Source organism: Musa acuminata, chromosome BXJ2-11 (assembly GCF_036884655.1).
Source record: "Musa acuminata AAA Group cultivar baxijiao chromosome BXJ2-11, Cavendish_Baxijiao_AAA, whole genome shotgun sequence".
Taxonomy (NCBI): Eukaryota; Viridiplantae; Streptophyta; class Magnoliopsida; order Zingiberales; family Musaceae; genus Musa; species Musa acuminata.
In genome coordinates, this window is record NC_088348.1 from 2,925,374 (window position 1) to 2,941,723 (window position 16,350).

The 16,350-nt window shown below is 45.7% G+C and overlaps 3 protein-coding genes across 3 annotated transcripts; all 3 read right to left on the bottom strand.

Annotated features, from left to right (window-relative positions):
* Positions 1-1,125: 1,125 nt before the first annotated feature.
* On the bottom strand, positions 1,126-3,378 carry LOC135626283 (subtilisin-like protease). Its single transcript, XM_065131477.1, has one exon. The coding sequence runs from the start codon at positions 3,376-3,378 to the stop codon at positions 1,126-1,128; it is 2,253 nt and encodes a 750-aa protein (XP_064987549.1).
* Positions 3,379-5,617: 2,239 nt separating this feature from the next.
* LOC135627383 (subtilisin-like protease 4) lies at positions 5,618-7,483 on the bottom strand. The gene has a single exon (XM_065133465.1). It carries the CDS (start codon positions 7,472-7,474, stop codon positions 5,618-5,620), a length of 1,857 nt encoding a protein of 618 aa, XP_064989537.1. The 5' UTR covers positions 7,475-7,483.
* A 3,034-nt stretch (positions 7,484-10,517) lies between these two features.
* Positions 10,518-12,764, bottom strand: LOC103970874 (subtilisin-like protease 4). Its single transcript, XM_065131478.1, has one exon. The coding sequence runs from the start codon at positions 12,762-12,764 to the stop codon at positions 10,518-10,520; it is 2,247 nt and encodes a 748-aa protein (XP_064987550.1).
* Between the last annotated feature and the right edge of the window lie 3,586 nt (positions 12,765-16,350).

A 16,350-nucleotide genomic window follows, 5' to 3' on the forward strand; every position in this document is an offset into this window, starting at 1 on the left:
AAAAGAGGGACTTCACGGCTTCGACATTCATCACATCCCTTAGGGGGAAATCTTTCCCACCGGATTTGCTTTCTTGTCGGACTCCCCTCTCCGTCCGTGCTGTATGATGTCACCTCTACTGTATCTTTTTCCTTTAATATAATATCGTTGCAGCTTTCTCTTCTACTGTAGCATTTTACTACAACATCGCTGTAGCTTCCTTCTCTGTTGTAGCATCACTGTAACATTACTATAGCTTCATTCTCTATTGCAGCTTCTTCCTTTGCTACAGCATTGCTATAGCTTTCTCCTCTGTTGCAGCCGTCGCCGTTGCCATCATCATCGTCATCATCGTCATCGTTGCAGCCGTAGTAACAGCAACAACAACGATATGCTCTTACCCTACTCACTCACGAAGCCTCTCGCTTATAAACTGTTTGCTTTGCATCAATCCAAGATTGGTGTCCTTGACATGAACACCACATGGACATGTTAATGCATTCAAGCTTCTTCCATAAAGCTTCTTCAACAATTCTTCTTATCTTTTATTCTCTTCCATAAAGCTTCTTCAATAATTCTTCTTATCTTCTATTCTCTTTAACAATATCACGTAATATTTGATTAGACGTAGAATGGATAAATATGTTGTATAAACAAACCACATGATTAAAAATATTTTTCCGACATTATCACAGCTACATAGCACCATTACTAGTAATATAACCTTTGTTTGATCTTATGATTTTATTTAAGAAAATATATTTAAATATGTGTTGGTTTAAAAAGCCACACATATAATCTTTTAGTATATGAACTATGAAGCTTATATTATGACAAGCAGAACCTTACTATAAATTGATGAAATATTTATGAGCTAAGTTAAATAGTATTGTTAATCTCTCCAATTAGGTTTAAATCTTTAGTAAGTAGATTTAATACAATACCACTAAACCAATGTTTTAGGTATCATATGATTTTTTTAAGTATGATTAAAATAATATCTGAATTTTGAATAAAATTAGTAGCGAATTTGGTTTTTTGAATATTCAATTTATGTTTTTTGATTTAGACAAACAATATGTGTGTGTTTTTTTTCTTCTAATATCCAATTGAGTTGGAACATTTGTGTCACCCTTCGTAAAATGACTACTCCAATATTATGGAGATTGGACTCCTCACCACATGCTTCGTCGACACCCACCTCAATTGCCCCTCGACTGCGCCCTGCCGACCTCCCGTTCTCCGGAAGGTGATGCTGAAGCTCTTCTTCTCGTCCACCTTCTCGAACGACAGCGTCGTCGGATCTACACGCGCAGATGCTCCCTCCGGCACGTCAACCATCGCCCGGTACGTCGACCTTGGCTCCCCGACGTTGGTCACTGTCCGCGTGTAGCTGACCGGCGTCGAATGGTTAGCCGGCAGCTTGACCGATATGGAAGGATAGTTCAGCTCTGCTTCGCTGATGCTCTTCACGGAGGAGCAATTCACTGGTCCGCCAACTATAGCTCGGACATGGTAGTTGGCGTAGAGGCCGCAGAGGTAAGGAATGTAGTCCTGGGGCGTGAGGTCGTAGACGAGTCCGGGGTCCATGGCCTTCGGCGGGTCCACGTGACCGGCTCCTACCGCGAACAAGTCGGCCGGGAGGTGTCTCTCGTCGAGGATTGGCCCTCTGCTGTTGTCGGTCGCGTACGCTGTCGTCATGATCGCTGATTTGATCGCGGCGGACGACCAATCGGGGTGCGCTTTCTTGATCAACGCGGCGATGCCGGAGAGGTGAGGACAGGACATGGAGGTGCCGGAGAACACCTCGAACGCGCTGGTCCACGCTGCCAGGATGTTCACGCCGGGTCCGGTGATATCTGGCTTCAGGATCCCTGGTGTAATTTGGCTGGGTCCTCTGGAGGAGAACGAGGCCATCGCCGGTGAGTGGGGCGTGTGCATGACGGTGCCCTTGAAGATGATGGTTGCGGTAGGAGCAGAGGTGGTGTTGATGTAGGCCTTGATCTTGAGTCCGTCAGCGTAGGGAACGTTCGACGTCCGGAGGACATGGGGTTCAACGAGAGTGCTGTAGGCGAAGTCAGGGTTGTTGACGATGATCATTCCTGAGCCGCCGGCGCTCTTGACGACGTCATCCTTTTCGGCTCTCCCATTGCCGCCGTCGTCGCACACCACTATTTTGCCGTGGACGTCGACGCCATCCAAGGAGCCACTGAGGCAGAAGGAAGAGTTTTCGTTACCAGTGGCGTGGCCGGGATACACGAGAGGCAGCATTTTGGACTCGAAGTCACGCGGCTGGGACAATGACTCGCCGTCCAACTCTTGTCCGTCGCCGAGCTTGACGGTGGACAAGAAGGACCGGTCCGTGGTGCTTGCGCCTACCGTGAGCAGCCACGGCGCGTCGTTGGTCACGGTGCCACGATTTGGCCCGGTATTACCTGCCGAGCAGCTGACGAAGACTCCTTTGTTGATGGCCTTGAAGCCACCCTGCGCGACCGGGTTGGAGTGGAAAGCAGCAGAGGGTCCGCCAAGAGAGAGGGAGATCACATCGACGCCGTCTTCCACCGCGGCGTCCATGGCAGCCAATATGTCATAACCGTGGCACGTATCTTCGTTACACACCTTGTAGACGGCGATGTGAGCGCGCGGCGCCATCCCCGATGCCGTGACCACCCTGGCGTTCCCATATGCGCTAGCATTCGTCACGAACTTCCCGGCGGCCGTGCTCGCGGTGTGGGTGCCGTGCCCCTCATCATCGACCGGAGTGACCGTCGACCGACGCGTGACCTTGTCGTAATTGATGAAGGACCTCGCACCGATGAGCTTGTTGTTGCACGCCGACGCGTTCAAGTCGCAGCGGCCCTTCCACTTTGCCGGCGGCGGCGGCATGCCGTCGTCGTCGAAAGAAGGATGCCCCGGGGTGATGCCGGTGTCCAGGATACCGATGATGATCCCTTCGCCCATGTTGGTGGCGTTCCACACGCTGTGGCTCGGTTGGCTCAACCCCAGGAACTCGGGCGTGTGGGTGGTGAGGGGGCGGTAAACGGGGCTGGGATAGGCATGCAGGAACCAGTCCAACTTCGACATGGCCTCCACCTCCCTCTGCCCGAGCCGCGCACAGAAGCCGGTAATGACGTTGCGGTAGGAGTAGACAATGCGCGAGTCTGCGACGTTGGCGGCATCTTCTTCAGGCGCAAGTTCGAAAGCTTCACTTGCACTGTTTAGGAGGGAGCAGTACCAATCGGACCATTGTTCGGCGGCTGAGAAGGTCACGTCCTCGGAGCGTTTGACGTGAACAATGTAGACCGTCAGCTCGTCGGAGCCGTAGACATGAAGGCAGGAGATGAGGAAGGAGGCACAGAGGCACAGGAGGAGGGGGAGGAAGGGCTTAGGGAGAGCCATCGCAGGTTTGGGTCTTACGACAAAGCATTAGAGGACGGAGATTTATAGAGCTCCTCTCGGGATGCAGTCGTACGTACATTCCTACACAGGATGGAAGTATTGTTTAGGGACAGTAATTAGGGTTAAGCAAACGTGAGATGTGACAAAACAAGAAAGAACACAAAACAAACTAACAAGAAAAGAAGTTATTACTGTTTGGATTTCAGTATAATTTTGTGGTTAAGTCGTGGCATAGGAGACTAATTTTAGTAATTAATAAACGTAATTTTTTTTAAACTTAGATTAGGATATAATCAAATAAATAATAAATCATTTTTTACTAAATAATTGGCTTTCACTAATACAAATCTCAAATATTAGAAAGTTTATACTTTATGTAATCCTAAAATATATCTCTAATGTCACGAGTACGATAGGGTTAAGATATTTAAATTGAAATTAATAATAGTATACTCATTGGATCCTTATAACTTAATATTAGTCTTCTTCACTTTCGATGTGAGACTTAATGTTACATTTTTTAAATTATTTTTTAAATTATATATCAAAAATCAAATGTTTACAAATGTTAGTCTAACTAATCAATAGTTAATGTTAATGTATATTATGTCATATACTAATTTAACACAAGATTGTTTTGATCTTGAGTGATTTGAGATTATTTTCTTAATCTATCTTTTTTCTATCTCACTTACATAAATATTAATAAAAATTAAGCTTTGTGATATATTATCCTCTTTTTACGAATGTCGATAAGGTTGTTTTGGCTTTGTTATGAAAGAATAAAAAAAGTTATATATATATATATATATATAATTATAAATATATAGATAACACTTTTTGGAAGAAAAATCAAGTAAAGAGCTAAATCTTATTTATTGGTGGAATTTATAAAAGTGCAGCAAGTCATGAACGTACCAACACCCGTTACAAAATTCATGCGGATGTGATGAGAATTATTTTACGTTAATAAATTTACTATGAAATTATCTGCAAGTATATGTGGTCTTGATAAATAAAAGAAAATTAAACACGATGGCATTGCACAGCAGTAAATTTTGGACCAAAAATAAGATGGAGTATAAGGTTGGAAACAAAATGGCACACATGAGCATAAATATATTGGATAGACAAATGTCATTTAACTCCATCTTTGTAGTGGGAAACAACCTTAAGCCATGGCCTCGGGGCCAATGCGGTTGGGTTCGGGTTCGAATTATCAGGGATCTTGCTGGGTGACCCTTGGGACTGCTAAGGTGGCCGACTGCTGTGATCCGATCGGGATGCAACGGTCGTTTCGTTTGGAAAGATATTCCTTGCCTGGGCACACAGTCGGAGGCGCTCCGTCTTCGTCCCTACACACAGGTCAGGTCGAGAAGCTCAACCCGACCCCTCCGACAATCCAGTTAGTAGATAGTCACAAGGGGTTTTTGTCTTTACTCTCTCTCTCTCTCCCCCTAGAGTTGAACGTGAGGGTTTTTATCGGGAAGCTTATTGTTTCCTGATGTGCCCGCTTATAGGGGGCAGGCCTATACTTTCGATAGCGTCCGACACTAATGTGGGTGTTGCATGAATAAATGGGCTTGCGCAGGATGTGGTGTGCCCTGGTCGTCGTCCTGGTCTGCTTCGATCAGGCGCGTCAAGTCCAACCGAGGCATGGATCATTATGGAGCTAATGTCAACGCACGTCCTATCATTATTACCACTATCAATATTCACTCTTTGGAAATCACTATATATATATATATATATATATATATATATGTATATATATATATATACATATATATATATATACATATATATATATATATATATACATATATATATATGTATATATATATATATATATATGTATATATATATATATGTATATATATATATATACATATATATATATATACATATATATATATATATATACATATATATATATGTATATATATATATATATATATGTTATTTGAAATGAAAGATTGATAACTCCGAAGATAAATTTTATGTCCATATTGATTGAATCGTATAATAAATAGTATGTCGAAGATAAATATTAGGGACGTAAACAAAATGACACATAGGAACACAAATATATCAGATAGATAAATCTCATTTCACTGAGAAGATGGTGATATGCATCCAATCATCGGAAATCAATAACAATTTGTGAATGCCAATACCATCTCCGGAGAGAGAACATCGTATATGATGACGTTCCCTTTGTCGCCCCTGCATGCATGGATTACTCCAGCTTGATGGAGATCGGGCTCCTGACTACGTGTTTCCCTGACACCCACAGCAGCTGCCCCTGCACTGCGCCCGACCCACCTCCGTTCCTCCTGAAGCTGATGCTGAAGCTTTGCTTCTGGTTCACCTCGTTGAACGAGAGCGTTGTTGGCGTCACGCCCGCCGATACCTCCTTCGGCACGTCAAGCTTCACCGTGTACGTCGACTTGGGCTCCCCGACGTTGGTCACCGTCCGTGTGTAGCTGATCGACGTCGAACTGTTGGCCGGCAGAGTGACCGATATGGAAGGATAGTTGAGCTCTCCTTCGCTGATGCTCTTCACAGACGAGCAATCGACGTGCTTACGAACTATCACTTGAACATAAGTGCTGTCGTAGAGGCCGCAGAGATAAGGGATGTAGTCTTGGGGTGTGAGGTCGTAGACGAGACCGGGGTCGATGGCATTCGGAGGGTTCACGTGTCCCGCTCCTATCGCGAAGAAGTCGGCCGGGAGGTGTCTCTCGTCCAGGATCGGCCCTCGGCTGTTGTCCGTCACGTATGCCGTCGTCATTATCGCGGATTTGATCGCGGCCGGCGACCAATCGGGGTGCGCTTTCTTGATCAGGGCGGCGATGCCGGAGAGGTGAGGGCAGGACATGGAGGTGCCGGAGTTCATGTTGAACTTCTGGTCCTTCCACGCGGCGAGGACGCTCACGCCCGGCCCCGTGATGTCCGGCTTCAGGATCCCCGGCGTGATTTGGCTGGGTCCGCGGGAGGAGAACGAGGCCATCGCCGGCGAGTGGGGCGTGTTCACGGCGGTGCCCTTGAAGATGATCGTTGCCGTGGGAGAAGAAGTCGAGTTGATGTAGGACTTGATCTTGAGTCCGTAAGCATGGGGAACGTTTGATGCAGGGAGCACATGGGGGTCGGCAACGGTGGTGTACCCGTCCACCGGTGCATTCGCAAGTATCATCCCGGCGCCGCCGCCGAACTGGACGACTTGACCCTTTTCGATTCTACTGTTTCGGCCGCGGTCGCACAACACAATCTTTCCACGTACGTCGAATCTATCCAAAGAGCCGCTGACGCAGAGGGAGGACTGCTCATTCCCATTTGGGTACATCAGCGGCAGCATTTTGGACCCGAAATCGTGCGGCTGATACATTGTCTCGCCATCGAACTCTTGTCCGTCCCCGAGCTTCACCGTGGCCAAGAGGGAGCGGTCCATGGTGCTTGCGCCCACCGTGAGCAACCACGGCGCATCGTTCGACAGGGTGTTGTGGCCCGGTCCGGAATTTCCGGCCGAGCAGCTGACGAAGACTCCTCTGTTGATGGCGTTGAAGCCGCCCTGCGCGATGGGGTTGGAGTGGAAAGGTTCAGAGTCTCCGCCGAGCGAGAGGGAGAGCACATCGACCCCGTCGTCGACAGCGGCGTCCATGCCAGCCAAGATGTCATGACCCAGGCATTGGTTCCCGTAGCACACCTTGTAGGCGGCGATGTGAGCGCGCGGCGCCATCCCGGACGCGACGCCCTTGGCGCTCCCGTTGGCGTTGGCACCCTTCACGAACGCCCCGGCAGCGGTGGTCGACGTGTGAGTGCCGTGCCCATCATAATCGATCGGCTCGTCGGTCGACCGGCGCGTGACGTTGTTGTATTTGATGAAGGACCTTGCGCCGATGAGCTTGTTGTTGCACACCGTCGCGTTCAAGTCGCAGCGCCCCTTCCACTTGGCCGGCGCCGGCGGCATACCGTGGTCATCGTAGGAACGGTGCCCGGGGGTGACGCCGCTGTCGAGGACGCCGATGATGATGCCTTCGCCCATGTTGGTGGCGTTCCACACGCTGTGGCCGCCGTACCTCAGCCCCAGGAACATGGGGGTGTGGGTGGTCAGCTCCCCCTGCCATGAATTCGTTCAACTCGAATCAGATACCCAATCTATCAACTAAATCAAGGACTCACTCAAGGCCCAACTTGCAAGGTCAACCAATTTCTGGACAAGGTCCAGTGAGAGTTCCAGCACTTAAAATGGGAGGCTATGACTTGACCTTAGGCCACCACCTATTTGCCCGAAGTATCGAGAAAGAGCCTCTCTCCACCAACTTCTGACTCTGAACGTTGAAGGCATTCAATGGTAGCTCTGATTCGGTAGAGCCCAAATATTGCTATAGTGGACGTCAGACACCTTGATGTGCTGGGTGTTCACAACAATATTAAGGGGCTCAATTCATGAGTGGTTCAGTCGTTTGAAGCCGCTCTTGGTCTCCTCCTCCTCCCAACTAGCGAAAAAATTTGAGCTTCACTTCCTAGCTAATATGCACCCGAGACTCTTAGCAGCTATGCTACTCTGGTTAAGGCAAAGGGAGGATGAGCTTCTTTCTCACTCCGTCTCTGGATTTACCCATGAAATCTAAGGGGTTCAAGATGCCTACCCCTCGGTGATACAAGCCTTCATGGTAGATCTATGGTCCTCCTATTTCTTTTGATCATTGATTGAAAGGCCACTGGCAACCATCCCCGAAATGCTCTAAAGGATGAACCAATATGTAGCTATAGAGGCCATGATCTCCGATCGATGCAAGGAGCCCCATAAGAGATCGTGCCAAGACCCACCTTGAGCCTCAACTTCAAACTCACCATGAAAAATACCCCTTGGGCCCCAGCTGCCCCTTCCAATGACCGATCTGATCTTCTCCAAATAAGAGTAAAGAGATTTCTAAAGGAGGCAATACCCATGAAGACTCCCAAGGAGCTGAGGGATAAGTCGAAGTACTATCGTTTCCATCAAGACTATGGCTATGACATGGAGGAATGCCACAAACTCAAGTATCAGATTGAGGAGCTCATCCGGAGGGGTCACCTTTAGAATATCTTGGAATTAAATTATTCTCATATTACATTCCTTTAGGGAAATAGGATTACAATTCCTTGGGTTGGAGGCGATTATATTTTATAGGGTTAAGGTCCATTTTAGCCCATGTGATTTTGGCTGTTAACTTCTTAAACCCTTATGGTTTATTCATGTCTAAAATAACCTCTATATTTTTTAAAGCATAATATATAAGCCCATCTCGTTAAGTCTGAGTTAATAAATATTAGAGTTTACTTATGTGACACGCTAACTCATAATAAATTATTAATATATTAACACATATAATTTAAGTTAAAAAAGGGTTTAGGTCAATTTTAGCCTCTATGGTTTTGACCATAGACCTCTTAGGTCTTTATGGTTTATTCGTATATAAAATAACCTATACATTTTAAGAAACATAGCATATAAGCCCCTTCTGTTAAGTTTGAGTTAACAAACATTAGAGTTTGCTTATGTGACATGCTGACTCATAATAATTTATTAATATAATGATACATATAATTTAAGTTAAAAAAATGATAATAGGTGGATTTGAAAACGTGGACTGGCTGCTTAATCAACCTTGTGAAGGCGAGCTAGGAGATGCCAGTTTTTATGGCGACATGCTCCCATGCCTTCCACTTTCCTTGAATTGCCGCCTATGTCAGGAGCCATGCCAACCTCGCTTTCCCCATTTGCTCCACCTCCTGGTATCACATGCTCTTCCTCACCGTGCTCCGTCGCCTAGAAGATGATGCACCCAATATCGAGCAAGGGGTGGTGGGAGAGATGGAGAATCAGAATCTAAATAGGAGAACTACTAATAGTGGTAGTCGGAACACTAACAAAGGCAAAGAACGACAATTGCGGGAGAACAAAGTGGCTATCGCTGTTGTTGTTGCTAAAGTTATGATGATGATGAGCTGTCATTGCTTATGTCAAAGCCCAACCAGGGTGGGGGCATGCAGTTCAATCCTATACCAGAAGCAGTCAACAAGAAGAAGGATAAGGAAGCTTACGATGATGATGTAGAGGTGGAGGACGTGGAACGAGAGGACGAGTTCTATGAGCTCCTTGCAGCCCCTCACGCACGATCTACTAGTTGCATTGACGGAGGAGTCCTTCATCGGTTGACACTTAGGTCCAGGGCCGATGGCATCCTTATAATCGTAATGCTATAGGTAGCCGTACTCTCGGAAAAGCGAAGGTACTAAAGCTATGTGGTTGCTCTCAAGGTGAAAACGCCGTTGATAGGATCCTTTGCCCTTCTCTGTGCCTTGATTGATCTGGTGATGATGCTGGACGTGAGCCAAGACATGATATGAGAGAAGCTCCGGATGGTGAAGCGCACAATGCGACTATTGGTTTTCTCTTTGGGCCCAAGGGACCAACTCTCCATTATGGCCTTCTTAACCGTCATAGGTACTTCGAGGCAAGGTCAACGCAACGCACACTAGATCGTGAAAAGGCTCATTTTAAAAGAAATTGATTTAAAAACCGATTCATGTTTTCAAATCCATCTATTATAATTTTTTTAAAACTTAAATTACATGTGTCATTGTATTTATAGTTTATTATGAGTAAGCACGCCACGTAGGCAGAGTCCAACATCTATTAACTAAGATTTGATGGGAGAGACTTATATGCTATATTTTTTGAAATATAAGATTATTTTAGATATTAGTAAATCATAAGGGCTTAAGAGGTTTTTGACCAAAACCCACGGGTCAAAATGGACCTTAACTTTTTATTGTGAGTCAAAATATTATGTAAGCTTGACAGAAGAGGCTTATATGTTATGTTTTTGAAAATATAAAGATTATTTTAGATATGGGTAAACCATAACGATTTAAGAGATGCATGGCCAAAATCATAGAGGCTAAAATGGTTTTTAATCTTATTTTATATATTTATTATTATAAAATTAGTTTTATTACCCTAATTTTACCCTATTTTTAGAAATTGCAATTGTTTTCGGGAATAAAGTTCATTTCATTTCACTGATTTGGCGGTCAAGTCCACCAAATCTCGGGACAAATAATATTTATACAATGTGCACGTGCATGCATTACTTCAAGAGGATGGAGATTGGGCTTCTAACCACGTGCTTCCTCGACACCCACCTCAGTTGCCCACTGACTCTGCCCGATCGACCTCCGCTTCTCCAGAAGCTGATGCTGAAGCTTTTCTTCTGGTTCACCTTCTTGAACGACAGCGTGGTTGGCGTAACCCTCGCCGACACCCCCTTCGGCATGTCGACCTTCACCGCGTAAATCGACGTCGGCTTCCCCACATTGGTCACCGTCCGTGTGTAGCTGACCGACTTCGAACTGTTCGCCCGCAGCTTGACCGATATGGAAGGGTAGTTCAGCTCTCCTTGGGAGATGCTCTTAAGAGACGAGCAGCGCACGGGTTTGCGAGTTAGGGCGCTAACAGCTGAGTCGTTGTAGCCGAGGCCACAAAGATACGGAACGTAGTCTTCCTGTGTGAGGTCGTAGACGAGACCTGGATCGATGGCCTGCCGTGGATTCACGTGACCCGCGCCTACGGCGAAGAGGTCGGCCGGGTGGTGCAGCTCGTCGAGGATCGGCCCTCCTGTGTTGTCCGTCACGTACGCTGTCGTCATGATCGCCGATTTGATCGCGGCCGGCGACCAGCCGGGGTGCGCTTTCTTGATCAGAGCTGCGATGCCGGAGAGGTGCGGGCAGGACATGGAGGTGCCGGAGATCAAGGCGAAGGCCTGGGAGTTCCACCCGGCGAGGATGTCGACGCCTGGCCCGATGATGTCCGGCTTCAGGATCCCCGGCGTGATTTGGCTGGGCCCGCGGGAGGAGAACGAGGCCACATCCGGCGAGTGGGGCCTGCGCATGACGGTGCCGTGGTAGATGATGTTCGCGATCGGGGTAGAGGTGGAGTTGATGTAGGCCTGGATCTCGAGTCCGTAAGCGTATGGAACCACGGATGTCGGGAGCACATGGTCGTCGGCTATGATCGTGTACCCGTCTACCGGGTAGTTCATGACGATCATCCCGGCACCGCCGGCTTTCTTGACGACTTCACTCATTTGCACACTGTCAATGACGCCAAGCTGGCACAACACCATCTTTCCGCGGACGTCCACACCATCTAAGGTGCCATTGATGCACATGTAGGCGCCATCTTTAGCTGTGACGAAGCCGGGGTAAACGAGAGGTAGCATTTTGGGTTTGAAGGAACGCGGCCGGTGCAGTGATTCCCCATAGAGCTTTCGTCCGTTGCCAAGCTTCACGGAGGCCAAGAAGAGGCGGTCTGTGGTGCTCGCTCCCACCGTAAGTACCCACGGCGCATCGTTATTCACGGAGCCAGGATCGGGCCCCTCGTTGCCGGCGGAGCAGCTGATGAAGACACCTTTGCCGATAGCGTTGAAGGTACCCTGCGCGATCGGGTCCGAGTGGAAGGGAATTGGGTCGGCGCTGATCGAGAAGGAGAGCACGTCGACCCCATCGGCCACCGCGGCGTCCATGGCGGCCAACATGTCGTGACCCATGCATGCTTTTTCGTCGCACACCTTGTAGGCAGCGATGTGAGCACGGGGAGCCATCCCGGCAGCGACGCCCGGGGCGAACCCGTTGACGTTGGCACGCTTCACGAACGCCCCGGCGGCGGTGCTCGACGTGTGCGTGCCGTGACCTTCTTCGTCGACGGGCGTGCCAGTCGACCGACGGTCGCGTCCGTCGTGATTGATGAAAGACCTTGCACCGATGAGCTTGTTGTTGCAAGCCGACGCCTTCAAGTCGCAGCGCCCCTTCCACTTGGCCGGCGGCGGCGGCATGCCGTGGTCGTCGTAGGAAGGATGGCCGGGGGTGACGCCGGTGTCGAGGAGGCCGATGATGATTCCTTCGCCCATGTTGCTCTCGTTCCACACGCCGTGGCTCCGGAGCCTCAGTCCCAGGAACTCGGGTGTGTGTGTTGTCTTAAGGCGGTAAACACGGCTGGGGTAGGCGTGCAGAAACCAGTCCATCGTCGAGATTGCCTCCACCTCCCTCGGGGTGAGCCGCGCAGCGAAGCCCGTCATGACGTTGCGGTAGGAGTAGATAAGGCGCGAGCGCGGGTCACCTTCTTCAGACGCCAGTCCTAATGGTGTAGATGCACTCTCCAAGAGAGAGGAGTACCAATCGCTCCACTGTTCTGCGACATCGAAGTCCACCTTCTCGGGGCCCTTGACGTGAACAATGTAAGCCTTCGGCTCCTCAGAGCCGTCGACATGCAAGCTGGAGCGGAGGAAGGAAGCACAGAGGTAGAGGACGAGGGAGAGGGCATGTTTGCTGAGAGACATTGCAGGGATGATGAGATGCACCACAAAGCAGTGGAGGATGGATATTTAGAGTGCGGCGAAATACTCGATTTAGTGTTAAGTAGCTGTTTGCCAAACCGCAGGAAACTCGATTAGGAAATGGATCTTCTATATCAGGAAAAGATTTGTTTGCGCTGAACCAGAATCTTAACAGGTACGCGGACTGTTTGTGCTAAATATATCTGTCTGTGTTGGATTTTTTTCTGTGCTGACCAGAACCAGATTCGGGATATGGAAATTTTATCTTTTGTTTGATATTTGTAGTGATTATTTTTTATGATTCTACCATTGAATTCATTGACTATTGTTTCTTTCCATGTCCTTTCTTTGTAGCATTTATTTGAATCCAACCTTAGGTAATGGTTTTCTTCTTTGTGGACTAAGTGAATAGTAAATGGCTTAATGAGGATGGTTAGAACTTTCGGATCTTGATTACTACTACTGGCTTTTAGTGGATGTTATGTGCAAGGAATGATATGATTTTTAATGGCTGTTTAGAATACTAAAATTACTAAAATTATTGAACAGGTTATGAATGTCCAGATTGAATTATTTATAAATTTAAAATATGACAAACAATATGTGGAAGTAAATTATTTATCCGTTGAAGTCTTGTATTCCTATAGCAAAATTTATAGGATTACATCATTTTTCGTTCCTGATCTTTTGTTGGACTGGGGGTATTACGCTCTCCTCTTTTATCTTTGATTTGCTCTAATGCTAAAGGGTGACTTTTCTACTCGATCTGATTAAGCAATAATAACTTTTCATTTGAATTAAAAACCTAAGAAATGAAAACTTAAAATTATATATGGCCAATTAAGATATGATATGATTTTACAGTAGTGTTTAACCACAAGATCTAAGGGTGATCGAAGGCCAACACCAATTATATAGAGAACAACAATTTTATCTTCTACAACCCATGAAAAAGTGCTATAAAACGAGCACAGCATATTTTAGTCAGAATTTGCAAAACATAAATCGGTGTTTGCACCTGCCATTAAATCCTGTTCAGATAAATACAAATATTTGTGAGCTATATTTGTTGGGAAAAATATGTTAAAGCAAAATTTTTTTTTTCCTCTTTATGTATCAAAATGGGTTTCTCATCTCAAGATATCAACTTGACGTGAAAAACCCAATACAAGAAAAATTATGAGACGGTAGTCCACATCAAACTTCCACTATCACCAATAATGATAATAGGTTTACAATAAGTCTTTTTTAAAATAACAAAAGGATCATTATAACATCAAGACCACATATCTTAGCTCAAGAATAGCATACCATGAATAGATCTCATTAAAAAAAAAATCTATGTCTCTTAAAATAAGTATAATAGGAAAGTACCTCAGAGAGGATAAATTATAGATGGGTACCATTAGGATTGTAGAGTTTGCTGTAATGATTCTTCATATATAATTTGGCTCAAAATTGATAAAGTTTGACCCTCGATCATCAAGAAAAAAAAACTCAAAATTATATTTTTTCTCTCTCCTTTTTCTCTTTATTCTTTTCTCTCCTGGTGCATCCCAACCGCTCGTTGCACGCATATGGACCCAATAAACTGATAAAGGATTCTTTTCTCTCCTCCTTTTTTTTAATTTTTTTTAATGGTTGATAAATCAGATTTGGGCTTACAACCCAAATCATTAGTCCAACCCCACATATGGGTTGAACCCAATAATTCTTTCCCTCCAACTCATATGATAGGCTATACTAAACCCGCTCATCACCTATATGCTTTAAGCTTCTCATTAGGCAAAGATTTTGTCAACATATCTGATCTATTCTCATTGGTATGTACCTTTTCCAACTGTTATTCTTTCATCTCAAGCACATCACGAATCCAGTAATATCTCACATAAATATGCTAGGATCTAAAATGGTATGTTGAATTCTTGGAGAGGTTAATGACGCTTTGACTGTCAAAGTAAATAGTATATCCTTCTTGTTTCAAGCCCAATTCTTATAGAAATTTTTTCATCCACAAAGCTTTCTTACAAGCTTCAGTAATTGCTATATATTCTGCTTCTGTAGTTGATAAAGCAACATAATTCTGTAACTTAGATTATCAAGAGATCGCTCCTCCTGCAAATGTCATCAAGAATCTCGAAGTAGACTTTCTGAAATCAGTATCACATACCATTTCTGTATCTGTGTATCCTTCTAGGTTCATCATTGCCAAAACATAAACAAATCTAGAAGTACCTCTTAGATATCTTAATATCTATTTCATTATTGTCCAATGTTCTTTTCTATGGGTCGTTCAGTGAAAGACGTTTCGAGGGAGCAGAATACAACATGAAGTAGTGAAGAGCCAACAATAACAAGTATCAGGAAGCAAGGGAAGAAGAGGAATAATAAGAATCGACTAAATGCTCAAACGATGAAACCTTATTTTCATAGCAACCAGCTTCTTTGCGAGACTCTGAAATAGGCTTATGTGCTCTACAATGTTACTACCATCTTTATACTTCAAATTTATAAGTCTTCTGAATAAAGAAATTCTATTTTTCATTGTCTTTTTTGCAAAGAGATTTTTTAATCTTTGACAAACAACATCAGCTCTAATTTCATTAGAAATATGCTCACATCCATCTTTTAATATAAGCAATAGCTTTTCTATATTGAATCTTTCATTCCTCATCGTCCATAGTAGAAGGTTTATCTTTAATCTCGATGGACTTATACAAATCTTTGTAATAAAATAAATATTCCATCGTACGCCTCTAAGTTGAATAATTTGATGAGTTTAATTTAATCATATTATCTGACTCTTTCATTTCAATCACACAAGAAAAAACTAGCACCAAACAACCTATTGCTCTGATACCACTTTGTAACGGACAAACTTCTAAACAAGATGTTGGATGTAATGCTTATGTCTGTCCGTTGTCTTTTGGCATGTTCATGCCTTGTACAGCAGGTAGAGGGGCGGCCGAAGGCTTATAAGTCCCATTTTAGTTGGGTTGGTGGCCTCTTTAGGCTTGTAAATAAAGGTTGTGTCATGTGGACACGTGCGAGAGCTTTTCGGTCTGTAATGGACCATTTTACCCTTTGTTGTGCAACTGTTCAGAGCTTGTAAAGTCTGTTTGTAATTTGCATTGTCTATGAAGTGTTTTTCGGACATGTTTGCTTGTGGATCCCGATTGAGGCGTTCTTTTTAACCCGTTCTCTCTTTTGTTGGTCCTAAGGGACAATGGGAGGCTTCGGGGAGGCTGACCTTTGCGGACGGACGCGTGAGGGTGCCGCACGCCTTAGGCAAAACCAGCTAAGGTCGTGACATTATGGTATCAGAGCGGGACAAGCACTCATAGAAACACTTGACATGCAAACGTGGGGGACCTAGCGGGGCTGCGTTGAGGGCAGTCAGCACACGCGCGACCGTTTGAGGGAAAACGGGCATGGAGATGTAGGGAAAAGAGTCGCTCAGAGGAGCGAGCATCCGAGATTGGCATTCAGAGGAATGGCCAACCCTTCGCGCAAGAGGCACCACGAGAACAGGCAAGCTTGGTTGAATATGGAGCGCACAAAGGTTGGGATGGTTGAGTTTGAGCTACGA